This window comes from Daphnia pulex, chromosome 4 (genome assembly GCF_021134715.1).
Source record: "Daphnia pulex isolate KAP4 chromosome 4, ASM2113471v1".
Classification (NCBI taxonomy): Eukaryota; Metazoa; Arthropoda; class Branchiopoda; order Diplostraca; family Daphniidae; genus Daphnia; species Daphnia pulex.
The window spans coordinates 5,126,215-5,142,830 of record NC_060020.1 but is presented as its reverse complement, the minus strand read 5'-3'; the positions used below and the strand labels follow the sequence as shown (position 1 = coordinate 5,142,830).

Below are 16,616 nucleotides of genomic sequence, written 5' to 3'. Positions count from 1 at the left end.
TAGATTTTAATGCTTGTTTTATTTTAAAAATAGGGAATAATAAATTAAATAGAAATTGTAATGCAAAAAATTAACAAATTTTCCTGTATTCTCTAAAACATTCACGCATAGAAAACATAAAACTAATGTAAAAAATAGACGTTATTTCCGAAAAAATTAATCGGCGTAATGTCGTAGATAACTAGACATCCTATAACAAGTTATAAAACAACGCTTCAATCAGAACCTCTGAAATTCTAATTAGAATTAGAATTTCGCAAATAAAATATGGTCAACACATAAGACGAAATCATGTCCGTCAGAACATGTTATATTACATAGCTAAATGAGTGTATATATAGTATATACTATATACACTTATATATAATGTATACAATTATATGAGAAGGTACACCGTACACATGAATGACAGTAAGGGCAAAAATTAAATATAAAAATATATATAATTATATGCGATTATATAATATCGGATGTATAAAAATATATATAATTATATGCGGTTATATAATATCGCATATAATTATATATATTTTTGTATATAATTTTATACATAAATATATAAAGTCGTTCAAGGTATTTTCCTATCAAATTAAAGGCAGATAATTTTCCAGAGGTGACGTGAAAATATTTTAACAAAGTACCACGTAACTTGAACGGATCACATCATTACACTGATAATATCATGGAACTTATCGATTCATGTATACGTGATAGAAATATTTTGCTGCGGCAGGTGGCAGTGGAAAAGCCACCAATAAGTTTGGTTTTCCCGTCATGAGAAAACGCCGAGAAAACGAATCATGATTGTGCATGGTGAATTTCAACCCACCATCAATATTAAGCATTTCCCCGTGTTTTCTTTAATGTTGTGTTCATTTTCTAAATTAATTTTGCATTCGCACCTCGTTTTAGTTTTAAGTATTTAATGCATTACACCAATTGCATTAGCGTTACGCTAGAGCTAGACATTAAAAGATATTTGTACTACCATGTTCGAACCACAAAAAACTGTAGTGGTTGTTCGAAATGCCAAGTAGAAGTCAAGCGGCTCCCTCTGGTGGCCGATTCATGATTTCCACAACACATTCCGCAGTTTAGTCCCTAAAAGACGATGACGATGACGATGACGATGACGAATTATGGCGACCCGCCTGCATCAAGAAACATGGCGAAACAAATTGTTGCTATTTTATACTTATTTTTCTGTGATTCCAAATACCGAATTGAACTTCGTTTGTGTAGGTTTATCTTGAACTAGTTTATTTATTTTATATATATTACATCCATTTCTTTAAATTACAGAAAGTCTGTCAGTCGTCATTCCAACAAGTTGACTTGCTCAGTCCTTTCCATCCATTAGATCCTTATGCTGTAAAAACTCAAAAGCCGGAAACTCATATTTGAAGCCCACATACAGTGGAAATGGATAAATGTGCCGAGATGAGGTATTTTCCCATTACTACTAACACACCAGAAAAATTAAGCATTAAAACTGTTATAAATCATATTTTCATATAACAGATGTATTTTTGCTCATGAACCATAGGATCTATTCCAAATCTTGTGATTTTGATAGTGTATCCTGTGACTGCATGTTTGTTATTACGTCTTCTACATCCATTTATAAGGCAACCTAGCTTAGAGATATGTAGAGGTTTCATAGATAGATTTGTGTAAATTTGTAAATAATGTAGATAATTTTCTTTATCCTTTTGCTACTTAGAGTTCCAGTTTCAGTGACGTGAAGAATGTGAAGTCTGCTTGATGAAGTCAAATGCCTTACTGAGTTTGTCACCCAAATGATAAAGCATCATTATCACCTTTTACCACGCTACTACGAGTTACTGACTGAGAAGTTGCACACACCTGCAGTCACTCGCCACAGGATTATGCCCAGGTAACCGACAATTGAGTTTATTCCGTAGATTGTCTACTAATAATCTACTTGCGTTAAACTCTGTGTCTAATCGTTTTTGTTTGTTTTTTTTCGCACAAACGGCCTCAAATCGTTGAAAGAATTCTCTCTGTAAGTGCCAACCCTCCGTGCGTGTCCCGCTGAGAAGAAATGGCAACCAAAGCCCGCAACATGGGCATAGATGGTAAAAACCGTCAGGGATGTCGCGCGTCACAGAGGAGTGAAGATAGCTTGGAACTTAAGTACGACAAAGCATTACCACGAGAGGAACGAAAAAGCTGCTGCTAGACGGGTAAGGCCAGCTTATCTTTTTCGACTTAAGGGCACACTTTAAGGGATTTTGGGATGTGGAGCCTTGAAAGAGTTAAAAAGTCTGAAAAGCTAACTAAAAACTTTGTCTATTCGTGTTATAGGGAAAGCTGCTGGAGTAATCTGGTATTTATGCTCATTTGATTCATTTCGTGCCAGCTAGTGAAAGCTGAAAGACATGTCGAATTCAAGTTGAACTGCTGCGTGCTGTCTGGAAGCAAGCAATCGAGCCGTTGCGTTCAGTCATTGAACAGGAATCTAATGGCTGTCAATAGGTGGTTGAAATTATGTCCGCCAGATAGCGCGAGTATCTTCAGAATTTTCTCATAGCGGCCATTTTGTTCCAAGGCGCAGCAGAGATGGGTTGCTGCCTTGCTGGTCGTGACGTTTCTCACGATGAAAATTAAAAGGTATACATTGTTAATTTCCTATTGTTATTGAATGTAAAATGTTGATTTGAAAATTTACAGGTGATTTAGCATGTAGAAACGAATTTGCCAAATCATTCAACTCAGACTTGGAAGTGCCTGTACATTCCCGAAATGGCGTGCCTCGTGTGTTTCGCTGCCTATTCCTATTCTTATAGGCCTACGTCTCATCCCATGCAACAACGAAAAGTAATTATTTTGATCAAATGTCTTGCAAAAGTACTACAGATTTAGTTAACATGACTAGAGAGTAGACCAATTTGCTTCGCTACTATAGAAATTTTGAATCACATATTAAAGTTATTCTGTTGGACTGCGTAGGTTTCTGTTACTCTTTGTATTCTTTTGTTATAATGAGTATGCATGTGAACACAGTTGTGTTTCTCGAAAATAATTTTCTTTTCTTAAACAGGTTTGACAAACACTTCTTTAACGCTGTTGGTTACCTTGTTGCAGCCAAATGGTGAAAGGTGTGACGAAGACAGATGGAACCATTGTATGCAGCATGCGGTTGCTGTGATATTCAGAAGTAGCTGTGCTGGTGTTATCCTGAAATTGCTGTGCTGTTGTAGCTGAGCTGTTCCATCTGGGTTCCTGACTTGAAAATTTTTTTGTTGTTGTTTGCGTGCCAGTATTTTGTGTTGTGACTTCAAATAGTTTGATCTGTCGTCTTTTGAGTTTTCATTCAATCATGCAGTATACGACTGAGGCAACCTGATCAATGTCAGGTTTGACACAGTTGAGAACTGCTAGATCAAACAAGCTTTCTGCGCCAAACAAATAATAATTTGCATATAACTTGCATCATATTATTATCGCGGTAGAGAAAGCGACAGGCCCCCCCCCTGGGGGTCACAGGAAAAATATGAATTCAAATAAATCAAATAAATATTTTGTATAAACTTTGAATATGAATAAACTTTGTGTACAACAAAATTTTCGAATGAAATTTTTTCGCGACAATTTTTTAATAATTTCGTGTAAGGGGAACTTTTTTAAATTTTTTTTCAAAAACAAAAGTCTGGACTTAGCAGAAATAATGGGTGGTGAACTTTGGATAATAGAAATATTGTTTGTTGGACTTTGAAGTTTAATGATAGAAAAATAGAAAAAATTAAAAGGAGTGTTATTTAATTGTAAAAATAATAAGTTTGAATTTTTGTTGTTGTATTTCAAGTTTACATGGCAATCAGAAATATTTTCTCACATCACGAAATGATCAGCAGGAGGAAAGGTACTTCAGGAGAAAATAGACATAGACGTGATTTATCGATCAATCTTGTATTTCAGCAAACTTTCAACACATCAAGAGAAATACTTCAGAACTTCGATGTATAGGTCGGAGCAACACAAGTAGTGGTGACATGGTCGGGAGAATTGCTGGTGAAATAGAAATTAACTTCAGTTTGGTAGTAGTTTGGAGCAGAGTAATACTTAAATTCCTGGATGTAGTATACCAGGCAGCGTACGTGGTTGTGTAATAGGCGGCTTCTTCGGTGTAGTATTTGGGGGCTGCGGTGTTGTGGCTAGGTGTAACGTAGGTCGTGGTGTAGTTAACTGGAGCGTAGTATGTGTAGTATTTCTGTTCAACGTAGCACGAAAGAACAGCTTCTGGGTAGCAAGTCGGGACTGCGTAATACTTGGCTGCCTCAGTTGTGGTTGTGTAGATCGGGGCAGAGAAGTACTTTGGCGCTTAGGTGTAGTACTCAACCGTTTGGTGGAGTAATCAGCGGGAGCCTCGGTGTAGTTGCTGTGAACAGAGTAGTACTTAGGAAAATAGGTGCAGCAAGTAAATGAGAACAGAGTAATACTTAGAAGCCTCGGTGTAGTAGGATGGGCAGCATACGTAATCATGTAGTACTCCGTCGCCTAGATGGTGTAGTAACTCGGGGCAGACTAATACTTCAGAGCGTCAGTGTAGTGGCTCGGGGCAGCGTAAGTTGTGGTATAAAACTCCGGTGCTGTAGTGATGAAGTACTTGAAGACCTCGGTGTAGGAACTGGTCGTTGCATAAGTTGTGTCGGAATGCAGCGGCGTTGCGGTTTGGTTTGCGCCATACCAAGGAGACTTCTCGGAGACATCTGTACACCAGTGGTCGACCCAGCCATCAACGATACAACACCCAACAGGGAGCACGGCGCCATCGTTGACTAAACAAGTAAACAGTAAATAAATCTAAACAATAACATTAAACATTAACAGGCATATCAACAAATAGAAAAAATAAAATTGATACAAAATTAAGACAATATTTACCCATAATTGCGAATCGGTTACACGATGAGGAATGCAGTTGGTGACAGATAGGGCTCTGCAGTTCAGGCACGACTTAGACGACTCCTTTTACGCACAGTAATACTTCGGGACGTAGGTGTAGTAGATTGGGGCAGCGTAGGTTGAAGTGTAGTACTTAAGCGATTCGGTGTTGTAGTAATGCGGGGCCTCGGTGTAGTAGGCAGGGGCAGCATACATAGACGTGTAGTATTCCGGTGTCTTAGTGATGTAGTACTTCGGAGCCTCGGTGTAGTAATCCGGCTCTCTAGTGATGTAACTCGGGGCAGAGTTATACTTCGGGATTCGGTGTAGCAGCTCGGGGCATCATAAATTGTGGTGTAACACTCTTGAACCTTGGTGGTGTAGGAACCGGTTGTTGCGTAGTAAGGCGGCGGCGTTGCGGTTTGGCATCCGCCACACCCCAGGAGACATCGGTACACCAGTGGTCGACCCAGCCATTAACGATACAACACCCAACAGCATACGACGCCTTAGACAACTACACAGTAAAAAAATTCAAACATTAACATTCAATAATATCTTGCATATTAACAAACAGAAAATAATCGCCATTAATACAATACTCCATGTAAAGACAGAAAATTTACCCATGGTTGCGAACTGGCAATACAGTGAAGAAGGCAGATGGTGAGTGCGCTGTAGTTGTTGCCGTGTCGAAGATGCTCACTCGACTGATTTACCTTCGCCTTTTCTCTCTCCTTTTATACGATTTTTTTTCTCACCCTCACCTCTAAAGCCTTGCGGGGTGTTGTACCTGCTTGATAATGATGCGAAACGTCCGTCCTCACCCAACCTCTACAGCACTGCATGACACGTTTAACGTAAAGATCTCCGTGACCTTCGAGTGTGTTACTGGCCTTTCCTTCTGCAGGTTGCTGGGGGTGGGGATGGGTCTACAACAACCAATATCAAAATGAATACCAAATGGTTATGTAACACATACCGTACTCACCAAGCCCCTACACCATTGCATAACACGTTTTACGTAATCATCTCCGTGGCCTTCGAGTGTGAAGGACATGCAAACTGGCATTTCATTCTGCAGGTTGACGTTGCTGGGGTTGGGTCTACAAAAACAAATTTTAAAATGAATACCAAATGCAAATGGCTAAGCCTTGCGGCTATAGTACCTGCTTGATAATGTTGCAACACGTCCCGTTCTCACCCAACCTCTACACCACTGCATAACACGTTTTTCTCCGTGACCTTCGAGTGTGACTGTCCTTTCCTTTATTTGCAGGTTGACGTTGCTAGGGATGGGTCTACAACAACCAATATCAAAATGAATACCAAATGAATGACCAAATGGTTATGTAACACATACCGTTCTCACCCAACCTCTGCATGACAAGTTTTACGTACCTTATTTCCTTCTGCAGGTTGTCGTTGCTGGGGCGGGTCTACAACAACCAATATCAAAATGAATACTAAATTAAATGGTTATGGCTTAAAACTTTACCAATTTAAATTTGAGTCATTTGACTCGTTTTTTCAGTGAATGAATAAATCTTCCATTTCAAACCGTTTGAAGGACAGTCGGTTTTTTTGAAAATATTCCTCTGCAATCTTATCCAAGTTTCAAACACATGATCAATCCATATTCATTTCATGATATGCACACAGTTGAGCCTTGTTAGAAACCTCTTTTCTCTGTCAATAAGCTCTCAATAGTTGCAAAAATGTTAACACTGGAACAATCCTGGTACTCAGTCCCATGAGCAACTTTGGAAGAACTAGACTAGAGTAGAGTGGAATCATGACAATAAAAATGCTTTGTCCTTTAATTACATTTAGAGGCCAATATTGTGCGATCGATCCAACAGATAGTGAACACTGAAAAGAGGTTTCGTCACGCAACATTCGTACCAGACCTAAGTGAAATCAGGAAAATTCTCGATTTTGGACGATTTTCCGACATTTTGTACTTTCACATGAAATCGACCCCAAATTTGACGAGGATCACGAATAATGGGTTTATTTGGGTGTCACATACAAACTTACTGAACTATTAACTGATTTAGAAACCGGAAGTAGATATAAACGCAAAATATAAAAAATCTAACAAGTGAGCTTTGAAGCTAGATCACTTACGGTAAAATATCACCCCAAATAATCTCAAAATAATTACAATAAATGACTTTAGAACTACGAAAAATAAAAGTAACTAAAGCTGGGGCTTTTGACAGCTGAAAAACGATCGAATTTCCTTTTTTTAAATCGTTATTTTTCAGTAAATTTCGTGTAGAGACTCCGCTTGCTTACGGGGTGGTCGCCTTCCAACAGGGCGATCCCCAACTGGACCGCTTCCATGAAAACGATGGCGATAACGACGACTTCATGACCAATATGGCCATCAAATCAGAGGCGCCTGCTCAGTACAGGTACACTTGCACCTCGTGGAAACACATTTCACCTCGCGACAGGAGACGCTCTCGAGGTCCGTGGGTTGTCAGCGATGAAGATTGTCCGACACCGCCTCCTCCACCACCAGTACCACCAGATAATGTTGAATGAATTCCAGCGGTAGATTCCGCTTCCGCCATTGAACTCGGCCTTTTTAGAACTATGAGAGGCTAGTTTGGCAAAGTAGCGAACTCAAAGATTCTTTCTCAATGCGTCTCCCTGAAAATAATTGATGCATTAAGGTAATTTTATTGCTTTAAATTTTTATAGAATGATTAGTTGATTACCTTTTCGCCATTCCCACCATCGAAATTCATCATGTGACGTAAAGTGTTGAGAACTTGGATGCAAAGTTTTTCCTCCTTGTCCTCCAGCAATCGTTCAGTGTGTTTAATCAACCTTCAATAAAAAAGAAATTCCAAGTTAGATCAATGGTTAACATAAGTACAAATCGAATTTACCTGCGAATGAATCCGCCATTATCACACTTCTTCCGTGCTTCCGTGCCAGGCTGGAAAAGGTATTCCGGTCGGTAAAGGACATTGACGATAACAGAGGACTCGGCTTGAACCAAAGGATGCAGTTGTTTGGTGATTGGTTTTGTGAGGTTTGGTGATCCGCATACTCCTTTTGAAGGAGAAGATAGGCTTCACGATCTTTATGGAGGGACTCTTAATTCGCTATCGACCGGCTTTAGAGCATCGCGAACGGCTGTTAAGATCGCTTCCTCGTGATCGTTTTTCATTTTCTCCATCTGTCGCGAAGTTTCTTTTTTTTCCAGTCTGCACCTGAAATCCGGAGGAAAAATTTCCATGACAAAAAGTTACTCCGTTTGAGTTTGGCTTTTGCCAACTCGTCTTCGAGATAAGTGCGCACTCCCAGTTTGCAATCCATAACGGACGGGTTGCGAAAGTCTCCCAGAAGGTCTTCCAGAACTAGAAATTCTGCGAGCCGATACAACAAGAGAATAATTAATTGGGGGATCTCTTATTTGTCTGGGCTAAAGAATATTGATAAGGCTCTCGCTTGGGAAGGAAAGTGAAATGGTAAAGAATGATCCCATACCTTTTATAATCAGTAGAGTGTAAGACTAAGGTTTGTATTAAGATCTAGCTAAAGGCTAGACAACTTTCTTGACGGAAGACAATATATCCAAGCCGGTGAGTTATTCTTGAGGCCCTAATGAAAATCTTGAACATCGGGCTAGATGCTTGACTTCGTGATACGGTCTAACTCATTCACCGTAAAGAAAAATTGCATCGCGTTTGTGTTTCAAAATCTGTTGAAGATAATATAATGCTAATGAGAAATGGAAACGAAAAAGAAATAAAAAATTTTTCTTATTACCTAGTGCTTTACGCAATTGGTGGTTAAAGGTTAGATAATGGAGAACTTGAGCGACAAGTGACTTCTACGGTTTCTTTTTTCCTGAGCCTGGTACCGCAAAATCTTCATAAAGCCATATTCAAAAATCAGAAAAAAAATCAGCAAATTGTCATTGTAATTATTCTTTTGTATGCTAAAACTTGGTGGAATTGTGAGTGGAGGTCAGAAGGTGGAACAAATAAAACATAACTCTACTTAATATCTGGGAGAAATTCCTACAGAAGAAAAGTTTGATTTTGGCAGCCTACGACCCGCATTACTCATTAACTATCCAAATAAATTCCAACACAAAACCTACTTTATTCTAATTTCTAAATGACTTGTTTTGTATAGAACTAGTGTTCTCTCAAAGAATGCCAGTGCTCTTTCCTCTAGACTAAAAGAAACAGCTCTCACAAAACACAGTTATAACTAACCAAATATTACACATAAAATATAAAAAATATCAGAATTGTAGCATTGAAAAGAGACACAAGAAGATTAAAAAAGCAATACCTGTTTCCCTTTCTGCTTTCTCACTTCACGACTGCTACTCCACTACTCCAATTAAAACAAAAACAAATGTGGTAGGTTGGGAAGCTTAAAAGAATCAAAGAAACCATTATTTTAGCAGCTTCATAATTAACATTGAAAACAAGAACTAGAAACTAATTTGCAAACCTAGGCTTTAGTTAGTGGTAAACCACAAGTAGTGTAAAATATTAACTTAACTCTAGATGGAAAAGAACCAAAAATGAAATATTGGAACTAATTTAATACAAATCAAATAGTATATCGCTAGGATTTCTCTCTGTCAGGACCGCCACGACAATGTTTTCTGACTTGCTCAGGAAAGGTTTACTGTGTGTGTTGTAATTGGATATATCATTAATTGGATGTATTCATCCACCTAGCTATTTTGAATGACAATCTACTTGAAACATTATATTTTAATGGTTATGATACATACCATGATACATCACAGAAAAATGATCTCAAAGAAGTACTCAAAATGTGAACTATATTCCTGCAAGCCCATTTACCTCTGGCTGATTTCGTACGTTCACGTTTTGCAATACCACTTCGTAAAAGTATTTCTTTCTTTTCTCTACAATTATTACTTCACCGCAAAAACTGATTTCTCTACCTTATTGCAAGATTTTCATTCCTACACGTCTTTAATTTTTTAAAAACTCTTCGCGATTCTACATTTCTTAACTACTTAAATAAACCGGAGAAACCTGGGAACTGAGTTACCTTCTCACCGACAACAATCTACTGCTGTAGGCTGTTTTCGACGAATATTCGTGAGTGACGAAAACTTTTCGTAAAAGGCAGGAATTGTCAGTCACTCGCAGTCGCAGGTTCCAACTGATCGTAGGTCGTAACTGCTCTGTAACGCGGTCGGACTGGTCGCCATTTTTATTAAGAAGGTACTAATCAGTAATCAGACGACAAATTTTGCCGCAAGATGGGGGGGTACTCGACGTTTTCGCCATCTAGGGTGGGGATTTGAATAAAAATTTACTAAACCGTTAACGGTTTACACGCTTGTGTAGCCTATGTTTAACCGTCAATAACGTTAGTTAAAATTTTTTTCCACGAATACTGGAATTAACCGTCCAATTTTGGCATTTCAGTAAGGCTAAATATTGATTAAATCCTACATTTAAATCCATTCAAATCAATTTTTATTGTGCTTTTTAATGCAGTGTTTTTAATGACATTTTATATACACTGCAAACACTTTGTAATTTGCGCATTACTAATTTGTTTGTCATTAGCTTTTTAAAAAGTTTTAAAGAATTACTTCACCCTGGATCGGGAGCTGTTTGCCTTTGGAATTCTCATTAAAGTTTTACCCTTTATTTTTTCCGTGAAATGTAGGGCACGAACGGCTTGCTGCCATAATGTTTTGCAGTCCAATTGTTTCTTTCTGAGTTTCCGCTCTTTCGAAAAAAAAGGGGAACTGACTAAGGACCACCTGTCCACCTGTGTTTTACTTGCGATGATGACGACGCGTGCCACATGTGTCGATTCAACCTCACTTTGCACAGGTGTTAGTCTACCGTGGTCTGCTGCATCACATATTCCCATAACAGGAACCTATACAAGCCAATCTCAACATGGGTTGATATAGCCGCAAATACGTAGATTTTGAAAAATAATTTCTTGACGGAATTTTTTTTTAAATATGGGGGTATATTTTTATGATAATATTGTATTCCGTATTGATCACTGATAGACTGACAGATTACAGGATGTGTTATACAAATTTTGTGCGCAAAATAATATGACATACTTTTTCTTTAAGTTTACTGACATTTTTGTAATAAAGTGATGAGGCTATCGTCTTTAATACCCCCATCTCGCTACTTATTTATAAATTTATTATAAAAGAAAAACGTTTCTAGAAAACCTGTGAAAACAGACAATATTCCACTATTATTCAGGGAGAGAGGGGGAAATGATAGAACTTTGAAAACAGTCATTGTCGCTACCTGCTATGCAACAGTCGCACAGAAAGCGACAGAGCGCACGGTTGGAGATACATTTAGCAGGTAGATCATCATGACGTAATATTGCTTTTCAACTTAAATAGGTTTACTCGATTACTTCAGAATAAAATATTCATTTTTAGGCTGTTTATTCGGAATTCTACAATATTTCTGGAATAAAAGTAGGAACTGATATTACTGAAAGGCCCTTGAGGTCAGTATAGTTGGAACTAACCACCAAAATGCCTCGCTACCAAAAGAATCGTTCTTCACCGCGGAAAATGCAAGGAAAAAAGAAAGAGAAGAAAATCGTTGATACGAGAGCGGAATGTAATTCATTGTCAGAAGATAGTCAAACCGACGGTGTCTCCACATCAAAGACTACAGAACGAGAAGGAGCCGTGGAGGTAATTCACTGGATTCCAGCATCGGCTGGAAGCGTTATTCAGATTCCCAGCGGACAAGTTTCTGAGCATTTCAATATCGAGCTTCATAAAGATGGTCAAGTTGTGGAGGTACCAATTTTTCATTCAGATACGGTATGGCATTAAAATCGTGTGTGTGAGAGACTTCATCAATGTAAAATATTAATTTTGATTAGGCAGAGGATTTGACGATGCCATCTTCTGTTCTGGACGAAATCAACTATGATCAATCAGTGACACAGTCTCCGGAGGACTCTATTAATGAAATTAAAGAAACCAGTGTCATCGTCTTTAAACCTGATGCTATTTTTAGAGAGGACGAAAGGGAATCGAGAGGAAATTTGGAACTTCGGAAAGATCTTTTGTTGGAACCGCCTTCTAACTTCGTGGAAGTAAATGAAGACAATGAACTTTTCAAGAATGGATCTCTAATAGAAGATAAAGAAGAATTGGAAAATTCATATCTCGATGACCAACATCAATCACCAACACGTTACGTGACTTTGGCCTCTTGTAATCTGCCCACCATCACCCATTACGATGGTGAGGTGCCGGACACCTCCGGTGAAAGCGCTAACAGTCTAACTCTTATCCCAAACATGCTCAATTTCAACCCGTCGTGTTGGATGTCCAACGCTCACGAAGAAGCTCAAGCTCATTTTGGTCTTCCATCGTCTCATCAGCAACTTGGCTCACCATGCCATTTTCCAATGATGTCAACAGAAAACACCCATTTGGAATATTCTCACCCGTCGTTCATGTTGATGGAAGATCCGTTCAAATCTTTGTCGATACCTGGATCTAACCCGCTTTACCACCTAGATACCAATAATCGACGAATTTGGGTTCCAGAAGGCTGTTCAGCCCGCGGGAGCGTTATAGCGGATCGTACCAGCATGCCAGGATCAACTGGACTCAGATTGGGTCAAGTGCAAGAAGGAGACGTTTTCATGGCAGCAGATTTTGAAAATGAAGAACTACTTCAACATGCCGTCAGCATTGAGCGTTATCCAAATCCCAGTCGTTGTTGGAGAGGTTCCAATAGCAGCAGAGCTCAGTATGAAAAAGGTCTGAAGGCCCATCGTCTATAGTCTAAATAAATTCAAGCTATTAAATTATTTTTCATTTTGCTATTAGATTACAAGAAATCGGCATGCGATCGGGAACGGACGCGTATGCGAGATATGAATCGAGCATTCGATTCTCTACGTGAAAAATTACCGTACATCAAACCACCAGGGAAAAAATTGTCGAAAATCGAATCCCTCAGGTTGTTTTGGCTTAATCGTTTATGAGCAATAAACATTCGCTTAAAACCTGGATTAACCTTTTTCCTTTTTTTTCAGGTTGGCTATCAAATACATTCGTCATTTGCAATTCTTATTGGCGTCTCCTCCTGGTAGTACAGTTGATTTTGAAGCAACCAACTTTTCTCTGGATCCCTTACCATCCTGGCGTTCTATGGGGTTGTTATCTACTTCTTCTAATGGAGCTTCAACATCGAGCGATATCCGTCCTACAACAAGCAGTAGTTACGATTTCTCATCTTTGTTATTAAGACACAGTCAACATCAGAACGTTGATTTGGGTGCCTCAGGATCTGGGATCGTTAGCATGCAGGATGTTGATCAACCGTTCAAGCATTCGGCCATAGGAGCAGCCCAATTTTCTTGCTCATACGAGGAAACTTCGCCGTTGAATTGGAATCATCAGTCAAATTAGATACCTTGTGCAACCTGTTATAATACTAGTCATTAGACGAAATCAAGGTTAGAGTGCAATACTGGCTAATAATATTTTATACGACTTTCCATCAGCATGTGTTTCGTTTTTTTACCTTCCAAAAGCACGATGACTGCTGCAATTCTTGACGATTCTGTTGCAACATACCAAACATAATAAGGAAATAAAATAACCTATTCTGTAGTTTAATGCTATATAGTTAATACAAACATGCTGTACCGGAATTTCTTCTTTTGTGTGTGGAGGAGATATGTGGCGGTATCTAATAAAAATAGTTTCAAAAACACAATTAAGAACAAATTGTTTATTACAACGGAGCGTGTATTACAAGATTTTTAATGCTTCAAAAGGGATGTTAAAATTTGAACTCTTTGTATTTCTTGGCCTGTTTAGTGTCCGTCTGTTGTTGTTGTCTCTTTCTCTTGCTCTGTTTTTGCAATTACGAAAACATTTTATTAATCAAGTTAATAATCACTGATTTGGATTTACGACTTACCTTCTGCTTGGCGGCATGTTCAGCCACCATGTCACTGAAATCTTCCTTAGCCAAGTTGCCTTGTTGCTCCCGCAATGTTTGTTCATAACGAGCGGCCATTGATTCAGAGTCCAAACCTTCCAACTCGGAGGGATCCAAACTAAGTTCCACACCACCACTACCTATGAAAAATTTAATTGAAAAATCATAATAACAACAAATTAACTAAAAAATGACAAATCTTACTCTTCTGAGTGGTCGTAGCTGAAGCGATATCATATACATGGGTAGATCCCATCATCGCTTGACCGATTCTGTCCGTTCGCTTTTCTGGAAGGACGGTATACAGCTGAGGCGTTTCGTTACTAAATAAGAGTGAAAATAGGAATAATTAAAAATGTAAAGTAGCAGTTGTATAGTAGTTGACACTGGTTACATACCTCTCCATCTCTGCTTCAATCTTTTTCTTTCGTAGCTCAATCATATCTGGTGTTTCCAGACCAGCAGGTACAGATGAGAATCCCGAAGGAGTAGCAAGTCCTTCTGCAGGAGTAACCAGACCTGATTGATCAATGGCGCCTTCTTCGTCCTCTCCTTCTTCCTCTTCACTCTCCTCAACTTCCTCCTCCTCTTCTTCCGATTCAAGTTCACCCCACAAGGTACGATCAACTTCTTCGTCGAGTAAAATTGTCTGAAAAAGAGGCAAAAGTATTCGTGGTTAATAGAATTTGTTATACACAGAGTATGAGATATTTTCTTACATCGCCTGCGATTCCAGTCAATCCAAAAACATCGCCGTACAGAGGCCGCCCGAATTCATCGACAGGAGGTTTTCCCCAACCTCCGGCATGGTAGCCAAAGGAAGAACCATCAGGAATTGGAGCGTTCAATCCTGGAATCTTCAAGTTAGGGTAAGACGGTGGTGGACCATATCTTTGCATGGCAATCAACCAAGGAGGAGGAATTCTTAAAGAAAACGCCATTAACATTAACTACTGTAACACAAAACGGTGTCAAATTAAGAATAGATTCTTACTTGTTTGAACTAGGACCAACAGGCATTCCGAGAGCAGTTCGCAGTTCGTCAGACAACTCTCCGGGTTTTTTGTCTTTCATTCGAGTTTCAAATTCTTTTCCTTCATAGTATAAATCACCCATAATCGTCATCTTGGGTTTGGTTTGCCATTTGAAGAAAGCGTCATGCAACTTTTGATAGTCGATATCAACACGCCCCATCTTGGGTCGAACACGCTCACGCATTTTAGCTTTAAGTGTTTTTGACTCTTCCTTTTCCTGCAAAGCAGCTCGCATTTCCATGATTCCGGTCTTTTTGATGAAATCGGGCAAATTGAAAGGAGGCTTTTCTATTCCACGTTTTCCCTAAAGTACAAAAAAATTTGTTTAAAACGAATTGTTTACCCTTTGTGCATAGTAAAATATACCTGTAAGTACTTGCGCTTCGCACACCAATGTCGAGGAACTGGGACCGAATTTCTGGTTGCTTTCAAAAGAACTAACAGTTTGGGGTCTCTAGCAGTAACGTCGTGCATCTCTACGACGTCTGGTCTGGCAACACATTGCTTCAAATCGGCCACACTTAGTCGAGTAAGTTGTTTTAGTTTTCTTTTTGAAACTTTTGGCTTGTCATCATCAGCATTTTCCTTTTTCTCCTCCAAATCTTCCTCTTCTGCAAACTTGGGGACCTTCTTAAGTTCTAAACTTCTTTGAAGTTCTTTCTTTTTGGCTTCATCTTCTTCAGCTTTCTTTGCAGTTTTTTCATCAATGATTTTAAATGCTTCGAAGATTTTGGCAAACTGTCGGTAGAAAGGATTTTTGTCGTCATAAATGATTTCTTCCTGGACATACTCAATATCCACTTGTGGAGGTTCTTCAGCATCATCATTCCTTTCATTTTCTTCTTCTTCTTCTTTCTGTTGATGTCTCTTAGTGCGCTTCTTCTTCTTTTTCTTCTTTTGATTTCTTTGAGTTTTAGTTTTTTCTTCAAGGTTTTCTTCCCCACCGAAATCATCTTTCCTCTCTTCAATAGTTCCTTCAGTTTCTATAACTGTTTTGACAGGGATTTCATTAACTAAAAAAAAAATAGAAAAGAATAAAGTTCATTCCTGCAAGCGAAACCTTTCATGAAGACTAGAAAATTTATAAAAGTGTTACTCACTAATGTTATCAACCTCTCCAGAGTGGCCCGTTTCTCGTACTCGGTATTCTTTGTAAGCAAGGACTTCTTCAAGTGCTGATGGGAGATGTTCATGGGCGGGAATGTCTTCATCACCTGGAGGAGGTGACATCGGTCTAGCACCTGATCCATACATACCGACAGCATTACCCTGGAAGGACCTTGAAGGATCTCCATACATGTAATTCTCCTGGCCGTAGCCGGGCGGCATGTGATGATCCATGTCAAATTCAACTAAATAACTTTCTGTTTCTAAAGAATAATCACACAATCAAAAGGGTGTTTCAAATCAATAGACAAAATAGACGCGTCCAAGTAAAACACGATGAAGTTTTACGTTAATTTAAAACTGCCTTGAAAGAAACACGATAGCAAAACAAGTTTGTTAGAGAACCAAACGGGTGAAGCGAGTAAACGACGACCAAATGAAGCCGAATCTAAAAGCCATGATCAAATCGTATATTCATTGAGGTACCACAGAAAACCAGCAGATGGCGTTCACGACGCGCCCTAAATTTTTAATAAAGGCTTGTGCACACTATCAACACCAGATGGCAGTCTGATGA

The 16,616-nt window shown here is 38.9% G+C and overlaps 2 protein-coding genes and 3 long non-coding RNA genes across 13 annotated transcripts; 2 read left to right on the top strand and 3 right to left on the bottom strand.

Moving 5' to 3' along the window:
• The first annotated feature begins 960 nt into the window (after positions 1–960).
• Positions 961–3,215, top strand: LOC124192066. Its single transcript, XR_006873565.1, has 7 exons — positions 961–1,238; positions 1,303–1,445; positions 1,522–1,654; positions 1,724–2,207; positions 2,329–2,634; positions 2,695–2,841; positions 3,065–3,215. It is a non-coding gene; the product is annotated as an uncharacterized LOC124192066 (long non-coding RNA).
• A 702-nt stretch (positions 3,216–3,917) lies between these two features.
• On the bottom strand, positions 3,918–5,655 carry LOC124191941. Its single transcript, XR_006873515.1, has 4 exons — positions 5,535–5,655; positions 4,909–5,425; positions 4,464–4,827; positions 3,918–4,402 (listed from the first exon to the last, which is right to left on the bottom strand). It is a non-coding gene; the product is annotated as an uncharacterized LOC124191941 (long non-coding RNA).
• A 1,251-nt stretch (positions 5,656–6,906) lies between these two features.
• On the bottom strand, positions 6,907–10,657 carry LOC124192110. Of its 3 annotated transcripts, none has more exons than XR_006873583.1 (7): positions 9,973–10,657; positions 9,232–9,315; positions 8,698–8,799; positions 8,416–8,629; positions 7,812–8,294; positions 7,638–7,749; positions 6,907–7,569 (listed from the first exon to the last, which is right to left on the bottom strand). It is a non-coding gene; the product is annotated as an uncharacterized LOC124192110 (long non-coding RNA). The 3 variants fall into 3 exon arrangements; XR_006873584.1 differs by lacking the exon at positions 9,973–10,657 and adding an exon at positions 9,686–9,957; XR_006873585.1 differs by lacking the exon at positions 9,973–10,657 and adding an exon at positions 9,759–9,957.
• Positions 10,658–11,196: 539 nt separating this feature from the next.
• LOC124192101 lies at positions 11,197–13,605 on the top strand. Of its 6 annotated transcripts, XM_046585267.1 has the most exons (7): positions 11,221–11,291; positions 11,357–11,752; positions 11,815–12,706; positions 12,776–12,908; positions 12,985–13,166; positions 13,236–13,407; positions 13,486–13,605. In XM_046585267.1, the coding sequence occupies exons 2-6, from the start codon at positions 11,456–11,458 to the stop codon at positions 13,358–13,360; spliced, it is 1,629 nt and encodes a 542-aa protein (XP_046441223.1). In that variant the 5' UTR covers positions 11,221–11,291; positions 11,357–11,455; the 3' UTR covers positions 13,361–13,407; positions 13,486–13,605. The 6 variants fall into 6 exon arrangements, with proteins under 6 accessions (XP_046441222.1, XP_046441221.1, XP_046441220.1 ...); XM_046585266.1 differs by having other exon boundaries at positions 11,197–11,276; positions 13,236–13,605; XM_046585265.1 differs by having other exon boundaries at positions 11,197–11,276; positions 12,985–13,169; positions 13,236–13,605.
• LOC124192099 (splicing factor 3B subunit 2-like) lies at positions 13,420–16,513 on the bottom strand. Of its 2 annotated transcripts, XR_006873578.1 has the most exons (10): positions 16,033–16,513; positions 15,299–15,945; positions 14,893–15,236; positions 14,618–14,822; positions 14,297–14,547; positions 14,103–14,221; positions 13,878–14,038; positions 13,710–13,808; positions 13,601–13,643; positions 13,420–13,514 (listed from the first exon to the last, which is right to left on the bottom strand). XR_006873578.1 is itself a non-coding variant. In XM_046585258.1 (8 exons), exons 1-8 carry the CDS (start codon positions 16,271–16,273, stop codon positions 13,737–13,739), a joined length of 2,040 nt encoding a protein of 679 aa, XP_046441214.1. In that variant the 5' UTR covers positions 16,274–16,513; the 3' UTR covers positions 13,671–13,736. The 2 variants fall into 2 exon arrangements, 1 of the variants encoding a protein (XP_046441214.1); XM_046585258.1 differs by lacking the exons at positions 13,420–13,514; positions 13,601–13,643 and having other exon boundaries at positions 13,671–13,808.
• Between the last annotated feature and the right edge of the window lie 103 nt (positions 16,514–16,616).

Coding starts and splice junctions, on each gene's coding strand:
- LOC124192099 (XM_046585258.1), bottom strand. CDS start 16,273: ATGGATCATCACATGCCGCCCGGCTACGGCCAGGAGAATTACATGTAT. Junction 14,823..14,892: donor GTTGGTCCTAGTTCAAACAA/GTAAGAATCTAT, acceptor GTTTTCTTTAAG/AATTCCTCCTCCTTGGTTGA. Junction 14,222..14,296: donor ATTGAAGCAGAGATGGAGAG/GTATGTAACCAG, acceptor ACTCTTATTTAG/TAACGAAACGCCTCAGCTGT.
- LOC124192101 (XM_046585264.1), top strand. CDS start 11,456: ATGCCTCGCTACCAAAAGAATCGTTCTTCACCGCGGAAAATGCAAGGA. Junction 11,753..11,814: donor CAATTTTTCATTCAGATACG/GTATGGCATTAA, acceptor AATTTTGATTAG/GCAGAGGATTTGACGATGCC. Junction 12,707..12,775: donor CAGAGCTCAGTATGAAAAAG/GTCTGAAGGCCC, acceptor TTTTGCTATTAG/ATTACAAGAAATCGGCATGC.